At 34.9% G+C, this 24,442-nt stretch overlaps 4 protein-coding genes across 5 annotated transcripts; all 4 read right to left on the minus strand.

The window, feature by feature from the left end:
* Positions 1-10: 10 nt before the first annotated feature.
* Positions 11-5,180, minus strand: LOC102624681 (protein TORNADO 1). The gene is made up of 3 exons (XM_006474891.4): positions 3,193-5,180; positions 1,838-3,081; positions 11-1,645 (listed from the first exon to the last, which is right to left on the minus strand). The coding sequence occupies exons 1-3, from the start codon at positions 4,697-4,699 to the stop codon at positions 257-259; spliced, it is 4,140 nt and encodes a 1,379-aa protein (XP_006474954.1). The 5' UTR covers positions 4,700-5,180; the 3' UTR covers positions 11-256.
* A 1,554-nt stretch (positions 5,181-6,734) lies between these two features.
* On the minus strand, positions 6,735-10,723 carry LOC102624019 (heterogeneous nuclear ribonucleoprotein 1). 2 transcript variants are annotated; one of them, XM_006474889.4, is made up of 5 exons: positions 10,289-10,723; positions 10,041-10,166; positions 9,529-9,752; positions 7,853-9,050; positions 6,735-7,368 (listed from the first exon to the last, which is right to left on the minus strand). In XM_006474889.4, exons 3-5 carry the CDS (start codon positions 9,748-9,750, stop codon positions 7,355-7,357), a joined length of 1,434 nt encoding a protein of 477 aa, XP_006474952.1. In that variant the 5' UTR covers positions 9,751-9,752; positions 10,041-10,166; positions 10,289-10,723; the 3' UTR covers positions 6,735-7,354. The 2 variants fall into 2 exon arrangements, with proteins under 2 accessions (XP_006474952.1, XP_006474951.1); XM_006474888.4 differs by having other exon boundaries at positions 9,529-9,755; positions 10,289-10,690.
* A 1,414-nt stretch (positions 10,724-12,137) lies between these two features.
* On the minus strand, positions 12,138-14,463 carry LOC102623153 (probable inactive receptor kinase At2g26730). The gene is made up of 2 exons (XM_015529150.3): positions 13,098-14,463; positions 12,138-12,970 (listed from the first exon to the last, which is right to left on the minus strand). The coding sequence occupies exons 1-2, from the start codon at positions 14,260-14,262 to the stop codon at positions 12,309-12,311; spliced, it is 1,827 nt and encodes a 608-aa protein (XP_015384636.1). The 5' UTR covers positions 14,263-14,463; the 3' UTR covers positions 12,138-12,308.
* Positions 14,464-19,218: 4,755 nt separating this feature from the next.
* LOC102623730 (probable serine/threonine-protein kinase WNK11) lies at positions 19,219-20,821 on the minus strand. Its single transcript, XM_006474887.4, has 3 exons — positions 20,663-20,821; positions 19,963-20,466; positions 19,219-19,862 (listed from the first exon to the last, which is right to left on the minus strand). Exons 1-3 carry the CDS (start codon positions 20,663-20,665, stop codon positions 19,479-19,481), a joined length of 891 nt encoding a protein of 296 aa, XP_006474950.1. The 5' UTR covers positions 20,666-20,821; the 3' UTR covers positions 19,219-19,478.
* Positions 20,822-24,442: the final 3,621 nt, after the last annotated feature.

Below are 24,442 nucleotides of genomic sequence, written 5' to 3' on the forward strand. Positions count from 1 at the left end.
CACCATAATGGACAAGCAGAAGGCAGCTCTTTTATTTTTATATTAGTTAAGTTGATTTTGCCGTTAAATTGAGGTAAACTTGTTCAGATTCTGGGATAGCATATAGTTCTGAAATTATGACTCAAGAGCTTATTTGTTTAACAGTGCAAGTTACAGCTGCATAGCGGGGTTTATAATCTGCAGTAAGGAAGACAAAAAGCTCTTATAAAAAGAATTTGAAGAAACCCCATTTATTCCACGCGCTCAAGTATCAATTTCAAATGGGTACTTCAATGACTTCATGGGCTCTGACTATCATATGCCTTCTACAAATCCATGCAATATGGCCATCATCTCTGTATCTCACCCTCCACAGTCCAAACTTCTCAGCAATATCCTTTCCTGTTGAGCACCTCCTCTCTCTTAAGAAATCCACCACCCATTGCTGCACAGCTATTAGCTCCTGCTGGATATCTCCAGCCCTGTTTCTGCTTCTGTTTCTGCTTCCTTCCACTCGTCCCATTGCCACAGCTCCAACTGCCCCAGCAGCAACCGCGCCTGCTGCCCCATATACAAGGGAAGAGTCAGCCAGATGGGCAACTTCCTTGCTCAAATCTGGTATCAGCTGCCCCATCCCAGTTGCGAGATGAGCTCCAATCTTGAGGGCAAATGTCAATAATTTCATGAACTTTGTCATGTATGGAGCCAAACTTTTTACGGTCCTGTTGTCAACCTGCATAATTTCACAGCCCATTTGGTCTTCAACAACGTGCATTTCTCGCCTGAATTCACATAACATGTGCAGCCTGAGTGCAGTCATGCCAGAAATTATGTTTGTGATCAATTTTCTCGAGTAGTTTTCTGTTCTGACAAAGTATATCATGTTGGGCACTTTCCTCTCTTCAAGCTGGACATTGAAGTTCGCCATGTAGTTCACTTTGCGATGGAGCTCAATAAGAAGTCTGTGCTCATAATATCTTAGCCCTTGGATCTCTTGTTTCAGATCCTTTATTTCTTGTTCAATGATTTTCAATCTCTGTAATACTGTTTCCAGACCCTTGGCAATTCCACCAAAAGTTGGTTCGACTTTGCCATCAGGTTCGTTGCTGGGATCTGGTTCTTCAGGATTGTTTTCTGTGGGGACTTGCAGTTCAACAGCAAGGTTGTGAAGGTCGTGATACCTTCGGTGCAGTACTTCTCGGAAGTCATCATCTGACAGGAGGTCTCGCGCTAAGTCAAACCCAGCTCTTAGAATAGGTTTGCCAGAATCCGAGACTAGATCCCAGGTGTGCTGATAATCATACATGCTGTCTGCAGGAAGCGAAAGCAATGCCTGTTTCAAAAGTTGCACATGTACAAACTGAGTTTTCCTGTACCTTGGGGGAGTCAGATTTCTGACGCATTCTGGCCGCAGGATGTTTTCAGTTAAGGTAACTCCTTGGCAGAGGCTTTGGATAGCTGGAATTATGAGTTGATGAATAAGCCTAAGAGTTTCAGTCAGACTCTTGGTAGAGCAAGCGAGAACATCAATGTAGTATCCCAATTGTCCTCCAAGTTCTACTCTAATATATATGCCATTGATGATTATGGAAATTAAATATTTCTCAAGATTGTAAGTTGCTCCATGTTGGTTCTTCAAAGCCATAATCCTGTTATGTAGATGCACCTGAATTTGCAAACAATCAAACTCTGATAAGAATTTGAACATAGGATTTTAGTTTGGAGCTTGCCTTTTAAATGCTTTATAACTTTTTAGTTAGTAATAACAAATACCATCTCCATTTGTATTTTCATGACTTTAAGCATAATCAGAATATGAAGTTTAAACATTAAGAGAAAAGGAATATAGAACTCTTGCCTGTAAACGAGGAAAGAAGCCTGGTGTGAGAAACATGTGACTTGAATCATCACATTCAAGATGCCGCCCTGCATAGATGCAATCAGGTGAATCTATTTGCCATTTCTGTGGCTTTCCTCTGCCTTCTTCAAGAATTGATGGGATGAGTAACAAAGAATCTGGATCTGAAGGATCTTGCTCATAACATAGTTCTAGTTTCAGCATCATTCTTACAAGGTCACTGGCTTCCAAGTTCTCAAATACTTTTGAGCCCATTCCGGGAATCTGACTTTGCAAGCTTCCTCTTAGAATCTTCTCCAATTCTTTTCTGCTAGTGAAGCCATTGTTCTCCAGGGAGCTTTGCTTTCTAACTTCTAATTTTATGAGTTTGCTAAGCACTTCGCTGCAAAACCACTCACAATCTAGAATTAAGAAACCCAGTTCATCAAAGTAAATCACCTCGCCTATATGATGAAGACAAGTAGCAATAGCACGCCTCCTCATTTCCACCTTATCCTTATTATCATGCCTCGATCGGATTCTCAAGGGTGGAACCTTAACCTGACATAGCTCAGCAAACTCTTTCCATTTCATTGCTGGCTTGTTGTAGTTCTCTGATCTCCAATCCGATAAAATTTGTATGAGGTCATTGCAGAGCTGATAAACACGAGGGACTCTTTGGAGAATAGTCCTGCTTGTCTTTCGAATGTGATGAGTGAGTTTAGTGACAGATGCAGATGATCTAGCATCAATTGTGAATACAGTAGGATAGAAGTCAACAAACCCTTGGAATTTGTCTTTTAATCTCTGTATTGAACTCACAGTGAGCTGCATATCTTGTGAAGGTTGATTGATTTTGTCATAATGAGTGAGGACTACAGTTACATTTGGTAGCATGCATTGTTGCACAGCTCTTCTTGAGTTGGAAACTATGAATCTAAGCCAATACCGAAGATCTTCTTCTATCTCTTCTGGGGTTTTCGGTTCTCTGTTGGTGGGTTTCCTGAACAAACTGGATATGATAAGGAAGCAAGAAGCACTGCCATGCCCCGGAAACATAAGATCATGGAGAGAGTAGAACTCATGCTGACCAGCAAGATTCCATATTGAAATCCTTGTGTCTTCATCTTTCAATGTCTTTATCTTCATTCCAACTGGTCTAACTGCTTGTTCAACTGGATTTACAAGTGTTCTCACTTGTTCTATGTAGGGAAGCTTTGAAGAAGAGAAGTTTTGCGAGATGGAATTACACAGCGTAGTCTTACCTGCAAGTGGGAATACATAGAATTGATCGTTCTCAACATCAACTGTCAAGTTCTACCAAAACATAGGATAATGCAAGTTCATAAACCATTTCATATTCCTGAAAAGCCTACCGGCATATTCTTGACCGCAAAAGAAAACCCGGCAGCTCTTTGGTTCTGTAAGCGGCATGTCTTTCAGCAAATCTATATCCGGTTCACTCCTCCCCTTTTGGCCCAATCTTTGATAAATTCCATCAGCTTTTCCTGAATTCTTCAATGGAGTTCTCTCAAGATCAATGTCTTCAATCCACGGATTCACCTGCAATGTCTCCATTATAGCTTGCTGTAACAACTCTCCTCGAACCCCTTTGCAGCCTTGTAAAGACAATTGTCTCAAGCTGGCATTCTTCTGTAAGCTCTTGAAGATTCTGACAAAATCATCCGGTCTCAAACTCTGATCATCATAAATTCCTAACTGTGTCACAGTTTCATTTGTTGTCAGCATTTGTAAGATGGCTGCAATCCCATCCCTTCCGATTTTCGTTCTCCCACCTCCGAAAGTCACAGACCTCAGCGTAATATTTGCTTGGCTTTGCAAGGATGAGAATCTACTCAAAGGGCATAGTAAGTGTTCAACACCAACGCCACTAAACCAGTTTCCATGCAGATATAAACTTTCCAAACTTCTATTCTTGAATAGTCCAGCTGCAACATACACTACCCCCTTATCTTTAAGGCAAGTTTTCGATAGGATTACCTCCTTAAGGCTCTGATTCTGCTGCAGCACCCATCTGAATTCCTTAGCCCACCGGGACTTAAGCCGGACTCCGGTCATATCGAGTGACTTGACAGTTGTGTTGCATCCAAGAGAGCAAGCAACTCTGCAAGAGCCTGAAACATCAAGCCTGTAAATTCTAAGCGTGCCATTCTCAGGTAAAAACTCCACAACCTTGGAACTTTTCTCTCCATTTTCTCCACTCCAAACGTGAACTTCCATTGCTCGATTTCTGGCTAAAACAGCAGATATAAGCGGGGTTGCTGTGAGTGAGCTTGAGTCGAATATCGTCAAAGACTTGAGTGTTGAGTTCGCTTCAATCATCTTTGATAACTCCTCTGCCCCTTTTGAACCAATTGAGTCTTCCCATATTTGCAACTCTTCCAAAGTATCATTCACCTTGAGTGCAGAAGCAAGAAGTGAAGCCCCAGCATTTTTAATACCAGATTCAGTGAACATGACCTCTTTGATCACTCCATTTCTCCTCACAACATCTGAAATCTCAGCCAAGCATTCTGCATCAAACTTGTTTCTTCTGAAAACGACTTGCTTGACGTTTGAGCTGCAGTCAAGCAACAATCCGAGAATCCGCATTTGCTCTATTTCCCATTCGACACTGTGGAACTCCAAGTGCTTCAATGAAGTGTGAGCCTTTTCAGCTGTAACCAATAGAGTCAACAAGTGGGGGAAGTACAAAAGGGTGTCTTTGCCAATGTTTATGTTCATGGAATTTTCTGTTTCTTGGTGACAACCTGTAGCTGGCTGGGAAAGAAAGAATGACAGGTTGTGTAGGTTGAGGCTTTCGGATTCGATTGCTTGGAAAAGCCATTGAAGGTCCCGTAGGTTCTCGTTGTTTGGTGCCATTGTCACAGTTAGAACTTAAAAAAAAAAAAAAACAAAAGGGATGGGATTGTTATGGTTTCTTGATGAGTAGATATGATTTGATTTTATCTGTTCTTTTATGTTAGACAAATACATTGGAATGGAGAGTTGCCTCGTTCAGGCCTTTTTGTGTCCGATATTGAAAATGATGTCCATTACAGAAATTATGCATTGAGCTTCTCTTCTTCTGCAATGATATGCTTTTTCTTATGTCATATATTCTCTTCTTCTCACTTAAGAAATTCGATCGGGCAATTTTATTTCAAAGGTCGGCGGATACCTTTACACATAGCTCCCGCTTACCAGTCAGTCAGTCACTACTGTATGCATGCATACACATGGGTTACAATAAAAAAACCGATGCTTACAACATGAAATCCACACGTGGCCAAATGTGAGCCGTATGATTTGCTAGGCCAAATGGACATCCAAGAATGAGATCCTCTCAAGTTGAAACCATTAGACATGTTTTGCACTAGATGGGAGGCAAGTGGCGACACTGTAGGTGAAAATGGAGGTGGTGATCTAGCTTTTTGACCTTTTGTGCTGTTACAATATCCTACTTTTTTTTTTTTAATCAAAATTTTTCTACTTTCCCATTGAAAAGAATGAGGAATCCTATAAAGAAGATAGTAAAGTAGAAGGAAAAGGCAACTTGTATGTTGGACAAATTAACCTCTTTAAGGGATCCCACCACTTGCTATTGCTATTGCTACTAACACTTGTTTGTAGCCTCTTTAATTTGGATCAAATAAAGGCGTGTTTGGGTGGGTATGTTCAATTTTATACAAGCTAAACTTTGAAATTTTTAGAAAATGTGGGTATTCGTTAATTGTCGATAAAATACTGAAGGGTGGTTTTTAGGTTAAGTATTATATTCAGTTATTTATAATTTTTTTTAAAAAAAAAAATGGGAAAAGAAATTAAGAAGGCAACAATCTAGCAATCTAGCATAGGGTATGTCGATCAAGGGAATTAATGTTGACCTGGCGGCAACTCCCACATGGTCATGCCTAGATAATCGTGTAGTAGACCCCACGAGTCCATTTCGGTGCGATCAGGACCGTCGACAAAATCTTGATTTGATTGATGGGAGGCCTTGTCAAACGTCACACCCATTATTCTCGTAGAAATAAATGACGATCATACGTGTAGAAATTTTAAGCACCATTGTTGACTGTGTACTGGAAAACAATTAAAATGACCTTTGCCCTTTACCCATTTATTTTTATTTGGTGACTATAAATAGAGGAGTGGCTTGGTTAAAAAAATAATTAAAAAAAAAAAAAGAATTCATATTATGGTGATAATATTTTACACAACAATTTTGAACTAAAAATGGCTCTCAAAGCCCCAAAACCCCTCGAAACTTAAGAGGTCCAAGATAAAGATAGAAGCCCTAAAACCCGTACTAACAAAGCATGGGATTGTAATGGAAGTCTGGTACATTCAAAGCCTCAACCCTTTTTTTTACCGATACAATTAAAGTATGTATACATTAACATGGCACCTATAAAACAATTCCACATATAAGCAAAAAATTTCAAGTACTTAGAAGAAGAGAATGGTTACGACATAACATTTTGGTTTTTTTATTTATACCACCTAATTTACGACATATTATGTGCACTACTATAACACATAAGGTATTAACCATAAAAACCTTAGTTTTATAAAAAAAAAAAAAATTAGAAATTTTCAACGAAAATATCAAATAGCAGTGCATTTTAGACCACCCCCTTAAAAATGTTTAGATGAAGGTGACTTGAGGACACATCATCATCCTATTGAGGGCAGGTATGGATAAGAGTCAAAGTATATCCACACACATTACTGAAAAATAGCCTAAAACAGATCAGGAACTGAAATATTCACAAGCTAATGGAATACGATGAAAAATACAAGGCAGGCTATAAACGCATTATTTGTCATTTTGCACATAGTTGCAGATAATCCAAAATTTAATCAAACACCACATATAGCCTATTCCAAAAATGAGAGGTAGTAATCTGTCATATGAAAAGAAAAAAAAAATGGAAATCGTCTATTACCTTATTTGATGGGGATCTTAAATAGGTACCCCTCTTGTGTTTCACACTAGTAAATCAAACAGAACTTCACATACAATCCGGGAGAAAAACATATCCCAGATAAAAGAGGAAACGTTATACGTACAAGAACCGGCAACTTCGCCAGGTACTACAGCAGTTTTGAGGAAAAAAAATCAGAAACTTTATACTCTACTGTTTCATGCACTGTATTGGCATGCCTTGCCGGGTATGAACAATACGTTAATGGGAACCAATCATCTTGAGTATATATTCCGCAATCTGATCTTACACCTCACTTGAATAACCAATAAAGAAATCTAAGTTTTAGTCACTATATGAAAAAGAAAAAATATCAAATTTCCAAACCTTACACAAAATCCATTATCACTGCTTTCTCTCTGAATGCGTATACTTCAAACCATGACCGCTGTTAAAGCTATAAGATCAATTTCCTCATAAGCTGAAAATGTAAGAAGAGGGACCTTTGTGAAATTTTGCAATCCTTCACCTGTTTTATCTGATTTTCTTTACCTACAATTTACCTTATGACAGCACTTAAAACTCCTAGGTAGCAAAGACAGATCTCCTAGGTAGCAATTCCTGAAATCAAATTAAAAAAAAAATAAATTAGAGCAAATACATCACAGCACTTAAAATTCTCAACATATCGGTTAAGATTCATACTAAAAACCAACTCTTTCATAATCATAATCAGAGGAAATATGGTCTTTTCACATCACATTTATACTTCAGATCAATTGGATTTGTGATTGTAGATCAATTGGATTTATGATTGCACAGCAATATAATAATGGCCAATGCATTGATCTTATAGTTCAACAAAATGTGTTGCATGTTTATATCTTTCACCCATCATCATAAATTGAATAAGCATGCTTCTGAAGATTATGGACACTTTTCAGTCAAAACTCAATCTAGATTTTCTCTCCATAAGGAAACCTTACGCTCTCAAAAAAAAAAAAATCTAGATTTTCTCTCCATAAGGTAAAGGCCGACAGGAATGCACTATCTCGAATAGCTCGCACAAAGCAATACCATATCAAGAAAGTGAAAATAGTTGTACCTCTAGTCGATTGTCTACTTGTAACATTGTAACTTCCGATAAAACCCTCAGAACTTTTGGCTGCAACATTCGTGGATACAGTCCCAAGCCCGTAACTAAATGAGCCAGAACCATCCAGCTCGGGGGTGGCAGAACGCCAAGTTGGATCACCATAGCCTGATCCACTCCGATACGAGTCCCCATAAGACCCCTCATAACCACTGGTTGACCCAGCAAATGATGATGTTGGGCCTACACCAGCACTACTGGTTCTTCCAAATCCTCCCCCTCCAAGCCCATAGTTGCCATCACCACTCCCATAACCCATGCTTCCAGCACTATAGCCAGAAGCACTTCCTCCTCCTGGAGCCGAAACAGGACCCCAATTCACACTATTATTTCCAAATGAAACTTCAAAGTTCCCACTTCCAGAGCCCAAGAAAGCACCGGGGCTGGCAGGATTTGTGGCACTATTAAGGCTCCCATTTCCCCAGACATTCCAAGTTGTTGAGCTCAAAACAGAATCGCCTCTTCCATTTCCCCCACTGAAGCCAACAGGAGTGCTAAACCTGTTTGAATTCCCACCAGGAAAAGGACCCAGCATTCGCCCATATCCTAGACTGTTGCTGAAGTTGGAACTCCCACCATAGCTTGGGCTCAACCCCCCATCCAGATTCATACCTACTCCATAACCAGCACCACCAAATGGAGAAATGCCACCCCGACCAGTAGCAAGAGGGCTAAACCTGCTATCCATTCTAACTCCAAAACCTCCAGCAGGGCTCAAATTGTATCTCTGAGCAAAACTATTAAGGAGGTTGGTGGGTCTATTAAAACCAAAGTTATTATAACCTATCATTGAGCTACGGCTGGGCCCTGGAGAGAACTCTTTTGGCACTGCCCTCTTGACCTCAACCATTTTACCATTGAGTTCATGAAATGTTTTATGTAAAACTCTGTCCACTGCTTCCTCAGAATCATAAGTGATGAAGCCAAAACCTCTTGGCCTTTGAGTATTGTGATCATACATTACTACGACATCAGTAATTGTACCAAACTGATCAAAGTACTTCTTAAAGTCACTCTCAGTGACTGTAGATGCTAAACCTCCAACAAAAATTTTTTTTGTGCGTCCTGGGCCGGGGGAACTATGAATGCTAGAAGTGTTTCTATTTAACATGTTTTGATCATCCCTAGGAACAGCTTTCTTTGCTTCAACCTGAAAATTGCCAATTCAAAAACTTAAAATCAAAAAATCAAATGTCATTTTAAGTTTCAAGGGAACAATGGGGATCAAATACCATTCATAATAACTGATAGGTAACAAAGAACATCTCTACTGTTGAACATTTAGAAAATTTCTACTGATTTGCATCTAAAGATCAAATTCGATCCAAAATTTTCCAATTATGCAACATCAATAGCTCAATGCCGCCCCCCCCCCTCCCAAAAAAAAAAAAATTGCAAATTCATTATGCCAGGGAGAGTTACTGACAAATGATATCAATCCTTACCTCGATATAGAAAAAGAAAAATAAATGCTAATTTAACATTTACATAGAAGACAAAGACCAACTGTATGGTAAAAAATTTATACATTTACAAGCGCGAAGAATTGAATTAAAATAACAGAAATGAGAAAATATCAATTAATTGATAATGAGAAAAACATATTTGGAATGAAGCAAGCTACTGACCGTGCGGCCATCAATCATGTGCTTATCCATGATGACCCTCTCAGCAACAGCAGGATCTGCAAACACCACAAAGCCAAATCCTCGGGCCCTGCCCGTGGCTCGATCTCTCATGATCACTGCCTCCACTACTTCTCCATACCTGCTAAAGTATTCCTTCAACCGTTCTTCATCTGTGTCCCAAGAAATCCCACCAATGAAGAGCTTACCAAGATCTGATTCCATCTCTTCTACAGTAATCCATTTCGATTCATCTCATCAATGAACAAATTCAATCTCAACAGTATAAGAAATCACAAAACAAAATATCCAATTGGATTCAAAGCTACTTCAGAATTGAATCAAATCGACAACATCAATCCCATATATGCAAGTCTCATGCACAATTGGATTGATTTTATACAATGACACGCAATAATGGTAAAAAGTTCAACCTTTAAATAAGAAAAAAGCAGCAAACAAATCAAAGTGTGAATAAAAACAATTAAATTGAAAATTTAAAAACACACACACACCTTAAGCGATAAATTGGATAGAATCTGATTGGTAATCCAGTCAAACAAATAGTGGGAAATTGTCAAATCCAATCAAAGATCATAATTCGATCACTCAAGCTCTAATCAACAGATGACCCCTGATTCCTGATGAAACCAAAAAAAAAAAAAAAATGAAACATGAACCAAAAAAATTGATCTTTAACAATAGCCAGGCAGAGATAATAAGAGATGAAGATAAAAAACAGAGAGGATGTAAGAGAATTCACCATCATTGAGCAGAACCCAGATGAGGAAATGAGAGGAACTAAGATCTGATTAGCAGAATCAGAGTAATGAAAAACAGAGGAATTGCTCATTCATATGTGTTTTTATACATAAACATAAAATATTATTATTATAATAATTGAAAAAAAGCGGCTGTTTCTCTCTCTGTCTGTCTCTCTCTCCTAGCTCTCTGTTTTTTTTTTCTTTTTTGGTTATTCCACTCCTCTTAATTAATTAAATCAAAAGAAATGGAATTTGTAGAGAAATGGGCAAGAGAGAGATAAAGAGAGAGAGAGACACAGAGAGAGTCAGAGGAATTTTATTTATTTATATATAAATAGATAGAGAGATTTGGGAGTTGGCAAATGCAATCCTCTGGTGCAAGAATATTTGGAGGAGCCTAAAAGAGTGATGGCAGGAGATGGTGATCTCTTTTCTATTTTCTGTTTTTTCATATTATATAAAATTTGTGATCTCTATTGATTATTATTTTTTTTCATTTTGATTATTCTTCTTATATATCTAATAATATTTATTTAATATTTTACCCACATGAGCATTGACATACCATTCCTTGCTTAGACAGCATGTTAGATATCACAACCAAATCATATGGATCTTTTTTGTTTTCTTTTAATCACCTAACATAGCCATTTATTGAAATATTTCAGATTTTAATTTGATTAATTAAACAGAAATTTAACACTAAATAAAATGATTTCTTTATTTCTAAGGTCCAAAGGTTCTTGCTATACTGAACCACAGGATGCAGGATCCAAATTTGAAGGCCACATAATTGGAATGCAGGTAGATTGTCAACTAAGTTCAATGTTTATTTTATCGAAACTATTTACTCTGTTAATTAAATTAATACTAAAGAGCTGTGTTAAACATAATTAGAGGCAATCTTAATGTATAGTCAAGGAGATAACATACACAACTTTTATTATTATATCTCCAGTAGGTATTTTGGTAAGATTATGTGACTGTTCAGTCTGTTGAAATTGTAGGAGTGTTTATATATTACTTGATTGGTTGAACAACTAATTATATTTTATACCTAAACTGGCTTCAACTGATTAGAGGCATCATTTTGTCTAGTTTAAACTTCACTTCACGTTTTTCTTGAATTGGATTGAGTGAGAAATGCGAGTATTTGCATCTGGGTTGCCTTAAGGTCGATGGTTGAAGCATCGCTTCAACATTTTCAAATTACATGCTGCAATTTTTCTTGGCATAATTAATGACACAGGTCAAAATAGCACCACCATAAGATCAATTAATTATTAATACTGAGAAAGCAATTTCCGTCCTAAGGCTAAGAGTTGTGTTGAAAACAAAGTGCTAAAACTGATAGAAAATCTGAATCACCATTGACGTAATATCTTGATGTTGGCACTACAATTAGTAAATTTGTTAAGTCACCAATAACTTGAGAGAGGTGACGACAATTGAAGCTAAGCAGTCAAGATCAGATAAATGAGGGAAAATCAAGCAGTTTTGTTTGGTTATCTTCTATTTCAAGTGCAACTCCTATGACTGATAATCTTTTTACCCATTTTCCTTTTGATTGTGTGATAAATGCGAAAATAGCTGGCACCTTGTCTTAGTGGGTAGCCAAAGAGATATAATTTTGGAATACCTGTAATCTATTTTCTAAGCAACCTACGAAGGTTTGTTTGGCCTTTTCAAGCATCCCACTCTAGAAAAGAAAGTAATCATTACCTAACAGTAGGTCTGGTTGTGGTTTGGGCTTTGGCTTTGGCTGATTGATGGTAATTTGATCAAATGAAAAATGCACATCAAATGGAGCTAAGGAAAAAATTAGAGGAAGTGAGAGATATTCAGTACTCTGCTTCACATGCACGCTGGAATGGGCCTTCACTGTTAGTAAAGGCCTAAAATGGGTGGTTTATTATTCTGCTATGCAAATTCTTACATGCTTAATGAAATAAAAGAGCTACTGAAATGTCCCAAAAGGGGAAGAAATGTGAAGGAGTTGTTAACAAATGTGTAGTAACACTAATAGCTTGATCTTGGGGTATCCCAATTCTCTTGTATGACAGTGTGAAGCAGACAGCTATCGTGTGGGATGGATTCCATGGACGAGAAAGATGAATTGGAATGATCACGATCACGTTCGTCATTTCCATTCACAACTTCCTCAATCCTCTCTAAAACTTCTGCCATTGTTGGCCGATCGTCTGGGGAATTCGACACGCATTTGAGGGCAACATTCAGCAATGGAAATGCCCATTGCCTGCCGGCTTTTGCTACCTCCTTGTCGAAGACTTCTCCTGTCCATTCCTCTCTCACCATGGCCTTTACCCATTTAGGAAGGTCTATTCCTGTCTTTTCAACAGTTTTTCCGGTTAGTAATTCAAGTAGAATCACTCCAAAGCTGAAAACATCACCTTGTTCTGATACAGTTTTTTCAGGGGCAGTGTAACCATTGGATGAGAAGAGACAAGTTTTCTTGGGGTCTAGAAATTTTGAGTAGCCGCATTCACTTATCAGTGGATCCTCATTTTCATTCAGCAGGATATTTGAAAGCTTGAGGTTTCCATGAGGGATCGTCTTCTCTTCATTGGACTTCTGATATATGAAGTCTAGACCTTTTGCAATGCCCGTTGCTATGGACAGCCTAAGTTTCCATGGAAAATCCCTTTTGCCCTCAATGTACGCTGCAGATTACCAGTACCAATTTGATCAAATTTAGAAACCCTTTACGTCGCGTGTGATAAAAGTTTGATGTGTGTGTATGCAAGTGTATCTGCGAATTTAAGAAATATTTCAAGATTGATTACTTACCCTCTAGGAGGCTGAGCAGGCTGCCATTACTTTGATACTTGTATACGAGAAGTTTTTCTTCATTGGTTGAATTGTAACAAACAAGAGGCAGAATGTTTGGATGCTTCAGGTTTCCTATTTGCCTCATTGTTTGGCTAAACTCGTCCATGGACACCTGTAATTTCTTCAGTCTTTTGACAGCATAAACAGCACTGTTCTTGAGTCTTACCATGAAAAGACTGCTACAAATTGTCTGGCTTCTCAGGTCAGCCGTGGCTTCAAGAAGATCATCCAATTTGAACTTTTCGTTTTCATTAACGAAGAACACAAGCTCTGACCGCCTTACCTCTGGCCTCACTTCTTCTATGTCCATAACTCGAGGAGGACTTTTCGAAGGAGAATCCTGAAGGGCCTTAAGAATCTCCCTGTCTCTTGCAATCTGAGCAGACTTTTTGCCCATACAATACGCTATCAAGACGACGAGACCAATACCAGCAGCTAGTGGTATGATTGTCATCCAGTTCCTAAACCAATGTCTCTTCTCTCCATGCTCAGACATGTTATGAACACTTGGGGGCTGTGTGTCTTCCAAACCTCTGGCCTCTACCGTGCTAGCCCTATTTATCTCTGATGAACTTGTTTCAACTACGTACTTATCAAAATACTTGATTTCCTGTTTGAAATTATCAGGACTAGTACCGGCAAAATGATTGTTAGAGATGTCCAAGGTCTTCAAATGCTTCAACTTGGTTAGAGCCAAAGGAACCGCCCCACTCAAAAGGTTGCTGCTAAGATTCAAATATGTCAATCTTCTGCAGTTTGATATTGAGTTGGGAATACGTCCTTGGATGAGATTTTTTGCCAAGCTAACAACTCGAAGGTGTCGGAGCTTGCAGAGGGATTCTGCATCAATTATCCCACTAAGATTCATATTTTCAAGTCTTATTCCTACTATGCTAGTAGCATGCAGATTGCACTTTATTCCCTTCAAATTATACGAGCAAGGATGTGGCAGATTCCCATTCCAGCCAATTCTCAGAACATTTTGTGAATCAACAGCGCTAATAAACTTGAAAAACGATTCAGACTCTGATAACTCACCTCCCACACAACCAGTGAACAACCGAGGAAGTATTGCAATGCATATTAGCCCCTCCAGAAACAGAAACAGCTTGGAACCCCTCATGCTACACAATTTAGTAACAATCTTTAGGTCTTTGTTATTATTTCATCCGATCGGGACTGAAAGAATTTTTGGTCAGTTCTGTTTTTGCTAAGTTCTTCAAAGTTAATATCAAAGTAGATTCAGAATTTTATTGCCAATTCACATAAGGACATTTTTTTTCTTCATACATTACAAAGTTTTCTGGGTATATTTTAATTATCCCTTAACAATAACATTAATTAAAGAAAAACAATGTGCGAAAACACAGTAGTTCGATAAGGTCTAAGCAATGTTATATTATTATAAGAGAATATATGTTAAGGTGATTCCATAATCTTCAATATTTTTGTAACTGATCATTCTTTTATTTTTTTTCTTTTTTTTTTTTTAATTACAGTGCTGGATTCGGATAACAGTTTCATTTTCAGGTATTAAGCGATTTCTCGAGGATTTAAAGCATCATACTAAACATTTTAAGCTTCTTCTGTTTGATTTGTGCGATAAGAATTTGGAAACTATTATTAAAAAACACAGTGATGATAAGGTGCTAGTGAAAATCAATGCTGGCGATTTGGCACTTGTGAGCTCAAATTTGGCATATTCTAAAGCTGTCACTTATGGCTTTATTGTTGGTTTTATCAGTAGCAAAAGTTTATGCTCTGGGGATCAGCTTCACATTGCTGAAAACTGCAATATTAATAAATCAAGTTGTCAAAAAATTAGAAAGCATACACAAACAGCAAATTGACGATTAGATGGAATTTCTTATTGTATTTGCCAAGTGGCTGCCAACCCAGAGCTGAACAAAATTTACATCCATTTCAGCTCGTGCCCATCTTTGTGTCTTCAGATGCTGCGTCATGCTTCATATAACGCAGAATCCCACAATTGCAGTTAAAAAACTGCCGTGTTTTGCTGCAGGATTCGAGAATTTTTAACAAATGAGTCAAGAAAAACTAGTAAGATATGTTCGTGATGAACAAATGTTAAAACAGCTGTATTTTGCACCATTGGATAAATCTAAATCTAAATAAAAATGGTTTGATTTAACAAGGTAAAACTTTTAATTAATTAATTAATTATAAAATGAACGTAGACTATTTGGATATAATACCAGTAAATGGGCCCCACCAAGCTACCTGTTTGGGCTTCAAGAGGGTTCTATAATTCATTATCCAAAGGAGCTCCGGCTTGAGCTTGACCCAAATTTTGTTCGAACGTTCCAGCACTTGATAAGTTTCTCTTATTAATATTGGGAGCGTTTGACACTATATTATATTATTTTTTATTTTATTAGCACTAGATTATAATAATATTGTATAATATTTGGTGCTATACTATGTTGTATTAATTTTACTATATTCATTGTTGTTCTATAATGTATTAATATTTTGGCGACTAATTTAAATTATATATTTAGAAAACAATATCTATTAGTACATAGAAGAATACTAAATATAGAAGTCTTAAATTTTAGAAATTTAATAATTTTTTTAGTATAAATGTTAAAAAATATCACGACTCTTCATAAAGATTGAAACTTGTAACCTTAAATTTTCGAAAGCATAACATTTATTTTTCTAAATACATAACTTGTAAATGAAAATCGCATCAAATAATTTAATCAATTAATCTCTAAATAATATAACAACATAAATAAATAGGTTTTTTTTCATAAGGCATAAATAAATAGTTAAAACCTATAAAATTAGTTCAAAAGTCATCTTAAGATGACAGAATAAAAGTTTATACATACCATAAGATAGTCACAAAATAATAAAATAATACAATTGTCATAATATATTCACGAAAAAAATTAATTGTGCTAAATAATCCAAGTAAGAGTTATGTAGTATATGTAATAATATTTGTATTATTATTAATTTTAAATTAATACTATTCAAATTTATATTAGTTATATTAAATTATTTAAAAATAGTTAATTTTTATATATTAATTATTGTAATATAATTAAATAATGTAATATTATAATTTAAGTATTTATAATTAGTTATATTAAATTATAATATAAAAATAATATAAAAATAATATAAATATTATATAATATTATATTAAATTAAAAGGTTATATTTATTAATTATTATTATAAAACAAAAGTTAAAAAAAAAAAGCGACTGCCGCATTAGCACTCCCCTTAGGTAGCATTTACATTTTGGATTGGAGTGAGAATCCTATGATTGGGAGTGTGGAGTGAGAGTTGGAGTATGTTGTTTACTTGCATTAGAATGGAAGCATGGAATGGAGATCATAATCTAATTTATGTGTTTACTTTGTCTTAGATTGTGAGTAAATAGTTTCAAATTACAATTTTATCCTTATTTAAAGAATTATAGTTTTTAATTACAAAGTTAATAAAAAATATATTTAGTGAATAAACATTTATTTTATTATATTTGTAAATTTATAATAATTATTAATATTCTCAATTATGAACATCAGAGTTTTTTATTAATTTTAAGTTTAATTATATAAATTAAAAATTGTTGATAAGGGCAATATAAATGAAATATTTTTACTATTAACATAGTATGAAATTAATATTTTCTTAGAATAAACTATTTATTAGTATTAATTATTAATATTAAATAAATATAATACTATTATTTTTAAATAAATATAATAATATTATATTTTCAAATAAAGATGGTATATAGTAATATTATTAATTCTCTATTAATATAATAATATTATTTTTAAGTAAATTAAACTTAGAATCAAACCCAATTATTATTTAGTTAAATATAATAATATTATTTAAATATTTATTAAATATAATTATAGTAAATTTAATAAAAATAAGAGTAAATATAAAATGAAACATTATTTTATTTTATTTAATATAATTATATTAAATTTATTATTTATTAATATAATATTATTGAGTACAAAATTAATATTTTCTTAGAATAAACTATTTATTATTATTAATTATTAATATTAAACAAATATAGTACTATTATTTTTAAAATAAATATATTATTATTATATTATTAAATAAAGATAGCATATAATAATTTTTATTAATTCTCTATTAATATAATAATATTATTTTAAAGTAATTTTAACTTATAATCAACGTAAACTATTATTTAGTTAAATATAATAATAATATTTATTTTATTTTATTAAATATTAAATATTAAATTAAATTAAATTAAAAAATGGTAGAAAAGGAAGAGGTGGGAGTTGATTCCCACTCCCCACTCCAAAAATGAGTGAGACCCACGGAGTGGGATTCCCAATCCTTCTCCAATTTGTTGAAGTAAACACTGAAGTGGGAGAAATCCACACTCCTCACTCCTACTACAGAAAATAAACACAACTTTAATGCATTACAATTTTATTCCAAACAAAGGATAATATTAGTTTAATGAGGAATAGTTCCGTAATGCTATGCAATGTCGTCTTCCAAATATACCCATAGGCTTCAAACCACAATCAAAGACTTTTTTTTTTATCACTGATTTTTGAACATCAAAACGAAATCAGGATGACCGAATAGTGACTGTAGCACTCCAATATGATGTTATGTTCACATACAATACCACCATTTTTGTCATTCCGATATTAATATAGTGTTCAAATATCATTTTTTTTTCTTTTTATCAAATCGAAACTGTAAAATGGAGATCTATCATTCTCTTTTCCATGTTTTGCTGCAACTTTTAACAAATTTTAACAAATCAATCAAAAATAAATATAAACAAGTATATATACTTATGTAAAGTATAAACAAACAACAATGCCTTCCTCCACCTATATATATGATACAGACACAAACTCTTGTATAAACTTAATTTGTACAAACTAATGTGGTATTAATTCATTGGTTGAATAAAAATATAAAATAATAAAAATAAATCATATAGGCCAAGAGATATTTAATTCAACTAATTTTCTTATGCCACATTAGTTTGTACAAGATAAATTTATACAAAAATCTATGACTATATCATTATTCTTATTAAATTTAGGGTAGAGGAATACTAGTCTGTCTTCGTGATTTAGGACTTAGAGCCTTAAGTCTCTGTTCTCAGAGCACTTATTTATTCTAAAATTCTACTTCTTAATTAATTTGTCGGTCATCACTTTAAAGTATACTGGGGCTTCTCCCATACTCAAATTTTATTTACGCTATAGATAGAAGTAAGTAATAAGCATCAGACTTCTCTCATACCTAAAAAATATGGGGTACTACAATTATCTCCTTACGAGTCAAGACTCGAGCATCCTCGGGAGCTAATCCCTGAACAGAAAAATTAAGAACATAAATTCGAATTCCAATAAATGTATGTATTTTAAAATTTTCAGTATATTCTATTCGGAGGTTGCTATGTTACAGATTCTGTAACATACGTACCCAATGCATGCACCACACCTGTCCTGCATATGGAGAAAAAGCATGCAATTGTTTTTGTTTGGTAGCTAGCTAACCAATCAGGAGCTGGCTAAGTTGGATCTGTATGTTACAGAGTCTGTAACTTAGCCAGCTCCTATTCTAGATTGTAATAGAACCTAAATAAAGCTGTCAACGTTCACAAATTTTCTTATGGAAAATAGTTTGGATGTGATGGCGGCAATAACTTTCCAACGATATTTAGTGTGACAGCCTGCAGATAGCAGACACGAGGCCTCTTTTTCCAACCCAGCCACCTCTCCAGTATTATTATCCATGTGCTCGTTTGGATTAATTATTAATTGGCCAATTAAAAAAGTAACATGCCAATAGCCACATCTCATTAGGGGTCATAATCTCTATTCTCTAAGTTGGCGTTATCGGCAAACGTGCACGCCAATCCTTAGGCTTCACTTTTCTTTTACTTTGACTTTACTTCAAAATGAGAAAAAAGAAAAAAAAGTTGGATTAATTAGGTAGATTTTGATTACCTTAAAAGGTTCAAACTAGTCTGCAATTGCAATGGCGGATTGGATGGGATCAGACTACTAAATCCAATGTTAGAATTCACAGGAAAAATTCTTTGAATCAAATGAAACTTACACGTATGTCGCATATTTATATGTACAGTTCAAAACAACACATCTACTTCATCCCTTGCCCCGCATATTACCCACTTACTTCAATTTTGATCCTAAGAAATGAAAATCAATGCCGAAACCACCAATAATCATCATAAGCTTAAAAAAAAGAAAATAAAAATCATTGGCTGCTTCAGCCATTCACATATCTACTTCAAAGAAAAGACAACATAATTTGGTTACAAATCGTTTTCGTCATCATCTTCGATCCCGTCAAAGAAAGGATCCTTAAGTAGCTCGGCCGCCGACGGCCGCGCCCTAGGCTGAGCAAGACACCTCTCAATGAACTCCTTTACCTCTGGATCCTTAATCTTGTTCAATGCATCAGGCCTCTGCCCAGACGACACCTTCTTGTAAATTTTGGCCACATTGTCGCATTCGCTGTAAGGTATCTCCAACGTCACCATCTCTAGCACGCACATCCCAAACGAGTATATGTCCACAAGCTCCGTGTAATCCTCATCGTACAGCTCCGGCGCCATGAACTCCGGCGTCCCCAGCATCGAATGCGCCGAATGGCTCTTTCCCACTATCGCCGCCACCCCGAGATCACCGATCTTAACCTATACACAGACACAAGATTTATGTATACATGTCAGCTTAATTTTGTTATGGCACAGTAACCAGGCCAGATCAAAATGGAAATTAATTATATGTACGTACCTGGCCAGTGTTTCCGTTGACGAAAACGTTGCTACAATTGAGATCCCTATGAATGACACAAGGCTCGTGCGTGTGCAAATAATTCAACCCCTTCAAGATTTGCTTTGACCATTTCTTGAGCGCCTTCACGGAAACATGCCGGTGCTTTTTCCGGTACTCTCTCAAGTTACCGGAAGTGCAGACTTCGGTGATGAAATTCAATGTGTTGCGATCCTCGTCGCGCCACACGTAGTGCAAGGAGATTATGTTCTTGTTGGCTAGGGTTTTCAGCAAACGGACTTCCGAGAAGAGCCTTTCGATCATCGCCGGATCGTCGCAGAAGGTTCTTAGCTTCACTTGATTCCATGCAACTTCTATGCCCTCTTCTTGATCAAATGCTCGGTACACTTTCTTCACGGCGCCGGAGCCAAGTAGTTCGTTGTATCGGCCGTATCGGCCGGTGGGGTCGGTCTCTATAAACGGCTCGGAGTCTTTGTCGGATGGATCCGAGTTAACAGCCGGCATCTAAACGCCAAAACATTAAAATAATTAGCTAAATTTAGACATAAAACCTAAAAAGAACATTCCTGATACCTGACAAAAATATTTAAACAAGAACGAGACAACAAAATCAAAACATAATAACAACAAAGAAACTGATACTTAAAAGAAAAAAAAAACAAACAAATAAAAAGTAATGAGATTAATACTAGGAACTCACCATGAAAAAGCAAATAAAGAATGGAGAAGCGGAAGCTTTATTTGCGAAAAAGCAGTTCACAGGATCACGAGGTGTGGGAAAACCAGAAGGGATTTGGGAGTTCGGTATTTATAGGGGAAGGAATTACTGGGGTTAACTAACTAGGGTTAAGTCTAAGTGTTTCTTTTCTTCTTAAATGGTAATTTAATTCGGATTAGGAAGTTTAAAACCTTCTCAATTAAGGGTTTTGATTTCAATTTAATTCGGATTAGAACTTTTTTTTTTTACTTTTTTTTTCTGTAACTGAATGTTAAAAGGAAAAAGAAATAAAGCAATAAATTTCTATGTTGGTTTTTGAGTTTTAGTAGTTATAGCCAGCTATTTGAATTTGTAATTTTTTTTTTGTGTGTGTATAATAAAAACAAGTTGCTGCGTGTTTTTAGGTAATTGTAACGTTTAATATTTCTATATAGGTTGGAAAGTCAACTTTGGCAACATTGGGAGTTTAATCTTGGCCGTCGACGTCAGCATCTGGGCCACTTTTGTTGTGGGGTGATGATCGATGGACGGCCCGGATACAACTCGAGGATTCCACTAATTTGGGAGAAGTCTAGGGCTTTGTGATACCCTATTCGCTTTGGTCAATCCGACTCAATCAACAACAGCTAATCAGTCTTTGTTTATGTTTGACTTGCAAGAAAATACTGAAATTATGAAATCCATTGCTTTCAAGATTTACTTTTAATTCCCATCTAATATTATATTTAAATCACACCCATACAACTCGTGATGCTGCCTAGATCAATTCTTTTATGTAGCATTCTGAATATTTGTGCCTAATCCACTTGAGCTGCTGCCCTCCAACCCTCACAAGCGCAACCTGAGGGTATTTCCTTCCTTAATTATAATGTATAATTGAGTAAAAATATTTTTTTTTATTACTCAATCTCATGTAATATAAGTTGAAGTTTGAGTAATAGTCTCGTGCCTGCACATCTACGTCAAAATATTAAGAAGAAATTAAAATAAATTCAGACCTACTAATTATTCAAAATATTAAGAAAAAAAATTAAATCAAACTCAGACCAACTAACTAAAACATAGAGAAAGCAGAATATTAAATTTCTAAGGAGGTTGGGACCCTTAGCTAATTCTATACCGGCAAGGCTGGCATTTTCTTGTGATATATCATAGGGCTCTGCAAAAGGGAAAAAGATAATGAATGATCGATGAAGAAACATGTGATTATTTCAAGTTGGAAGAAAGAGCTCGCCCCCCTTTGCAAACTATATATGTTGAAGCATGTGAAAACATCTAATTGGGCTATAATTTTATTCTCTTCAAATTTCTTAATTGGTTGATCTTTTAAGTTTGAAGTTTATTGATCAAGTTTATGTTTATTCTGCAAAATAGGAAGGTAGCATTTTTTTTTTGTTGGGTATTTCCTTAATAATTCTTGAATTATAAATTTTTTAAATTACAAATAATAAAAATGCCTATTTTTTAGACTTTTTAAATTAATAATCATCCCACAATTAATTTTCTTTTATAAATTCTATAATTGATAACCTTAATATTAAACAGCTAGAATTGATAATATTTTCTAAAGGTTAATTCATTCGTTATTAGTATTTTCAATTAAAAAATTAACTTCTTTATCTTTATAGATTTTTCATAAAATCTTTATTAACTTCTTTATCTTTATTAGCATTTCCAAGAACAAAATTAACTTCTTTATCTTTATAGATTTTTTTATAAAATCTTGATTAACACAAAAAAAAATTATTGCGTTTCTCTATGAAGAGAATTATTATATTTATTGATGCACTTTTAAAGTAAAAAGAAAATAGTTTCTTGAAACAATGATTTTTAAAGGAAGAAAAAAGATACATTCTTAACTATTTTTATTTTTTAAAAAGTGTCTTAGGATCTTTTTTATTTAATTCATGATATAATTAAATATTAATTAAATTAGGCGCTACTTTATATTTATTTAAGTTCAAGTTGTTGCTTTAAAACAAAAAAAAATAATAATAATAAGTTGCTAAATGCAAGAAAACCTCATAAAAAGTTTGGCCCAAGGCCCTTAATACTTAGAGCCGATCCAGTAAATTACGGTAGTTGAGATGACATGCCATTGAAGAATTGAATTTCAACATCTCAAAATAGTATGCGATAGAAATGGCCAACTTGTTGTAAAAGATTAACCAGCTCATGGCTTAGCAACTAAGTAAGCGATCAGGACATTAATCATATCAATTTCTTTCTTAATTTTCTGAGTAAATAATCTTTTCTTTAAGAGAATCAAATAATCAAACTGAAGAGAGTATTTTTCGTGTTATTTGATTAGTTATCTAATGATTAAGTGGTGAGTGTTCGTTAATTTATAATTTGATTGGAAATCGAAAAACTTATTTTCCAAAGATGGAATGAATTTTGAAGTGATTTAAATGTTTTGTGTAAAAATATTATTAATAACCCAAGTAAAAAGGTTCTTACAAAAGCAATCCCAACAGTTTTGACTTGAAATATTGAGCCAATTACTTGTTTTCATATGCTTCCATTTATTTATACTAGTTGTGACTTTTGAGAAACTCTTGCAGACCAAGTTTTATTTGCATAATCAAAATCAAATTGTTTTAAGATATACTGTTAAAGAAGTAAAATTTGACAGGGGTCTTTAGTCAAAGACTCAAAGCTGAAAACACGCATCCTTTTTTGTTTTTCATAATGGTCTCTATGGGGCTTTCATGAATCATGACGACAGGAAGGAACCGACCAAAAGCTAGTCAAGAAAACAAAATTACCCACTTTCGATCTGAAAATCGTGATCATATTTTGGCCCTTGAAGCATTTTCAGATTCAAAATAAAAACTCTTGACAATCTTGAAATGATTTCTAGTTGCCATACTTTTGCCTTTTATCTTTTTTCGATACCAACTACACTATGCCCTGTGCAGGAATAATGAGACCCCGTAACGTGAGTCATCGTCAATGTGCAATGATACCTCACTACCCCACCATGTGTATTTTAGTTTTATGTATCTGTTGATTAACAATACAAAAATATATCTGTTTTATTTTTTTTTCTGGAATGGGAAGTCATGCATCAATGTCAAAGCTAGCATTTGATAAAGAGGAAGACTAGCTGGTCACCCACTATTAGGGAGGCCCATGAAGGTAGCTTGTGCACATGCCTCTTTGCCCTTTGCTTATACTTTATTTTGAAAGATTATATTGTGGAGGATAATTGAGGAATATGAGGCCACCATCATCATATTCCCGCTAGCGAGAGTCTTTAAAAAGCCTGTATTGATATATATCGTTTTTTTTATCTATATACAAAGTTGAGATATAATACTTGTATCATAAATAATAATAGGACGTTTGACATGTCATGTGTTTATTTATTAGTGACGTAAAATTATCTCATTATACAATTTATTAATAGCTTAAAATTATCTCATTATATATTGTATAAATAATTATGTTATTATTTAAAACACAACAATCATTGATTAACAACACAATATACAATAATACGAAATTTATTTATATTCCTATTTCGTCTATAAACAACATAAAGAGTCCCGGATTAATTACAAGGTAAAAAAAAAATTAAGCCGTGGCTCATGGGCCAACTGACTTAGTCTTGATAAATGTAAGAAAAGTGATTGGGCTTTTTAATTTCAAATTCCCTGGACTTTTAAACTGGGCTTCAACAATGGCAAAACCGCAAAAATCCTTTGTTCATAGAGGAAAAGTAGTGTATCCACAAGGCAAACGGCGTCGTTTGATATT

Source organism: Citrus sinensis, chromosome 9 (assembly GCF_022201045.2).
Source record: "Citrus sinensis cultivar Valencia sweet orange chromosome 9, DVS_A1.0, whole genome shotgun sequence".
NCBI classification, from domain to species: Eukaryota; Viridiplantae; Streptophyta; class Magnoliopsida; order Sapindales; family Rutaceae; genus Citrus; species Citrus sinensis.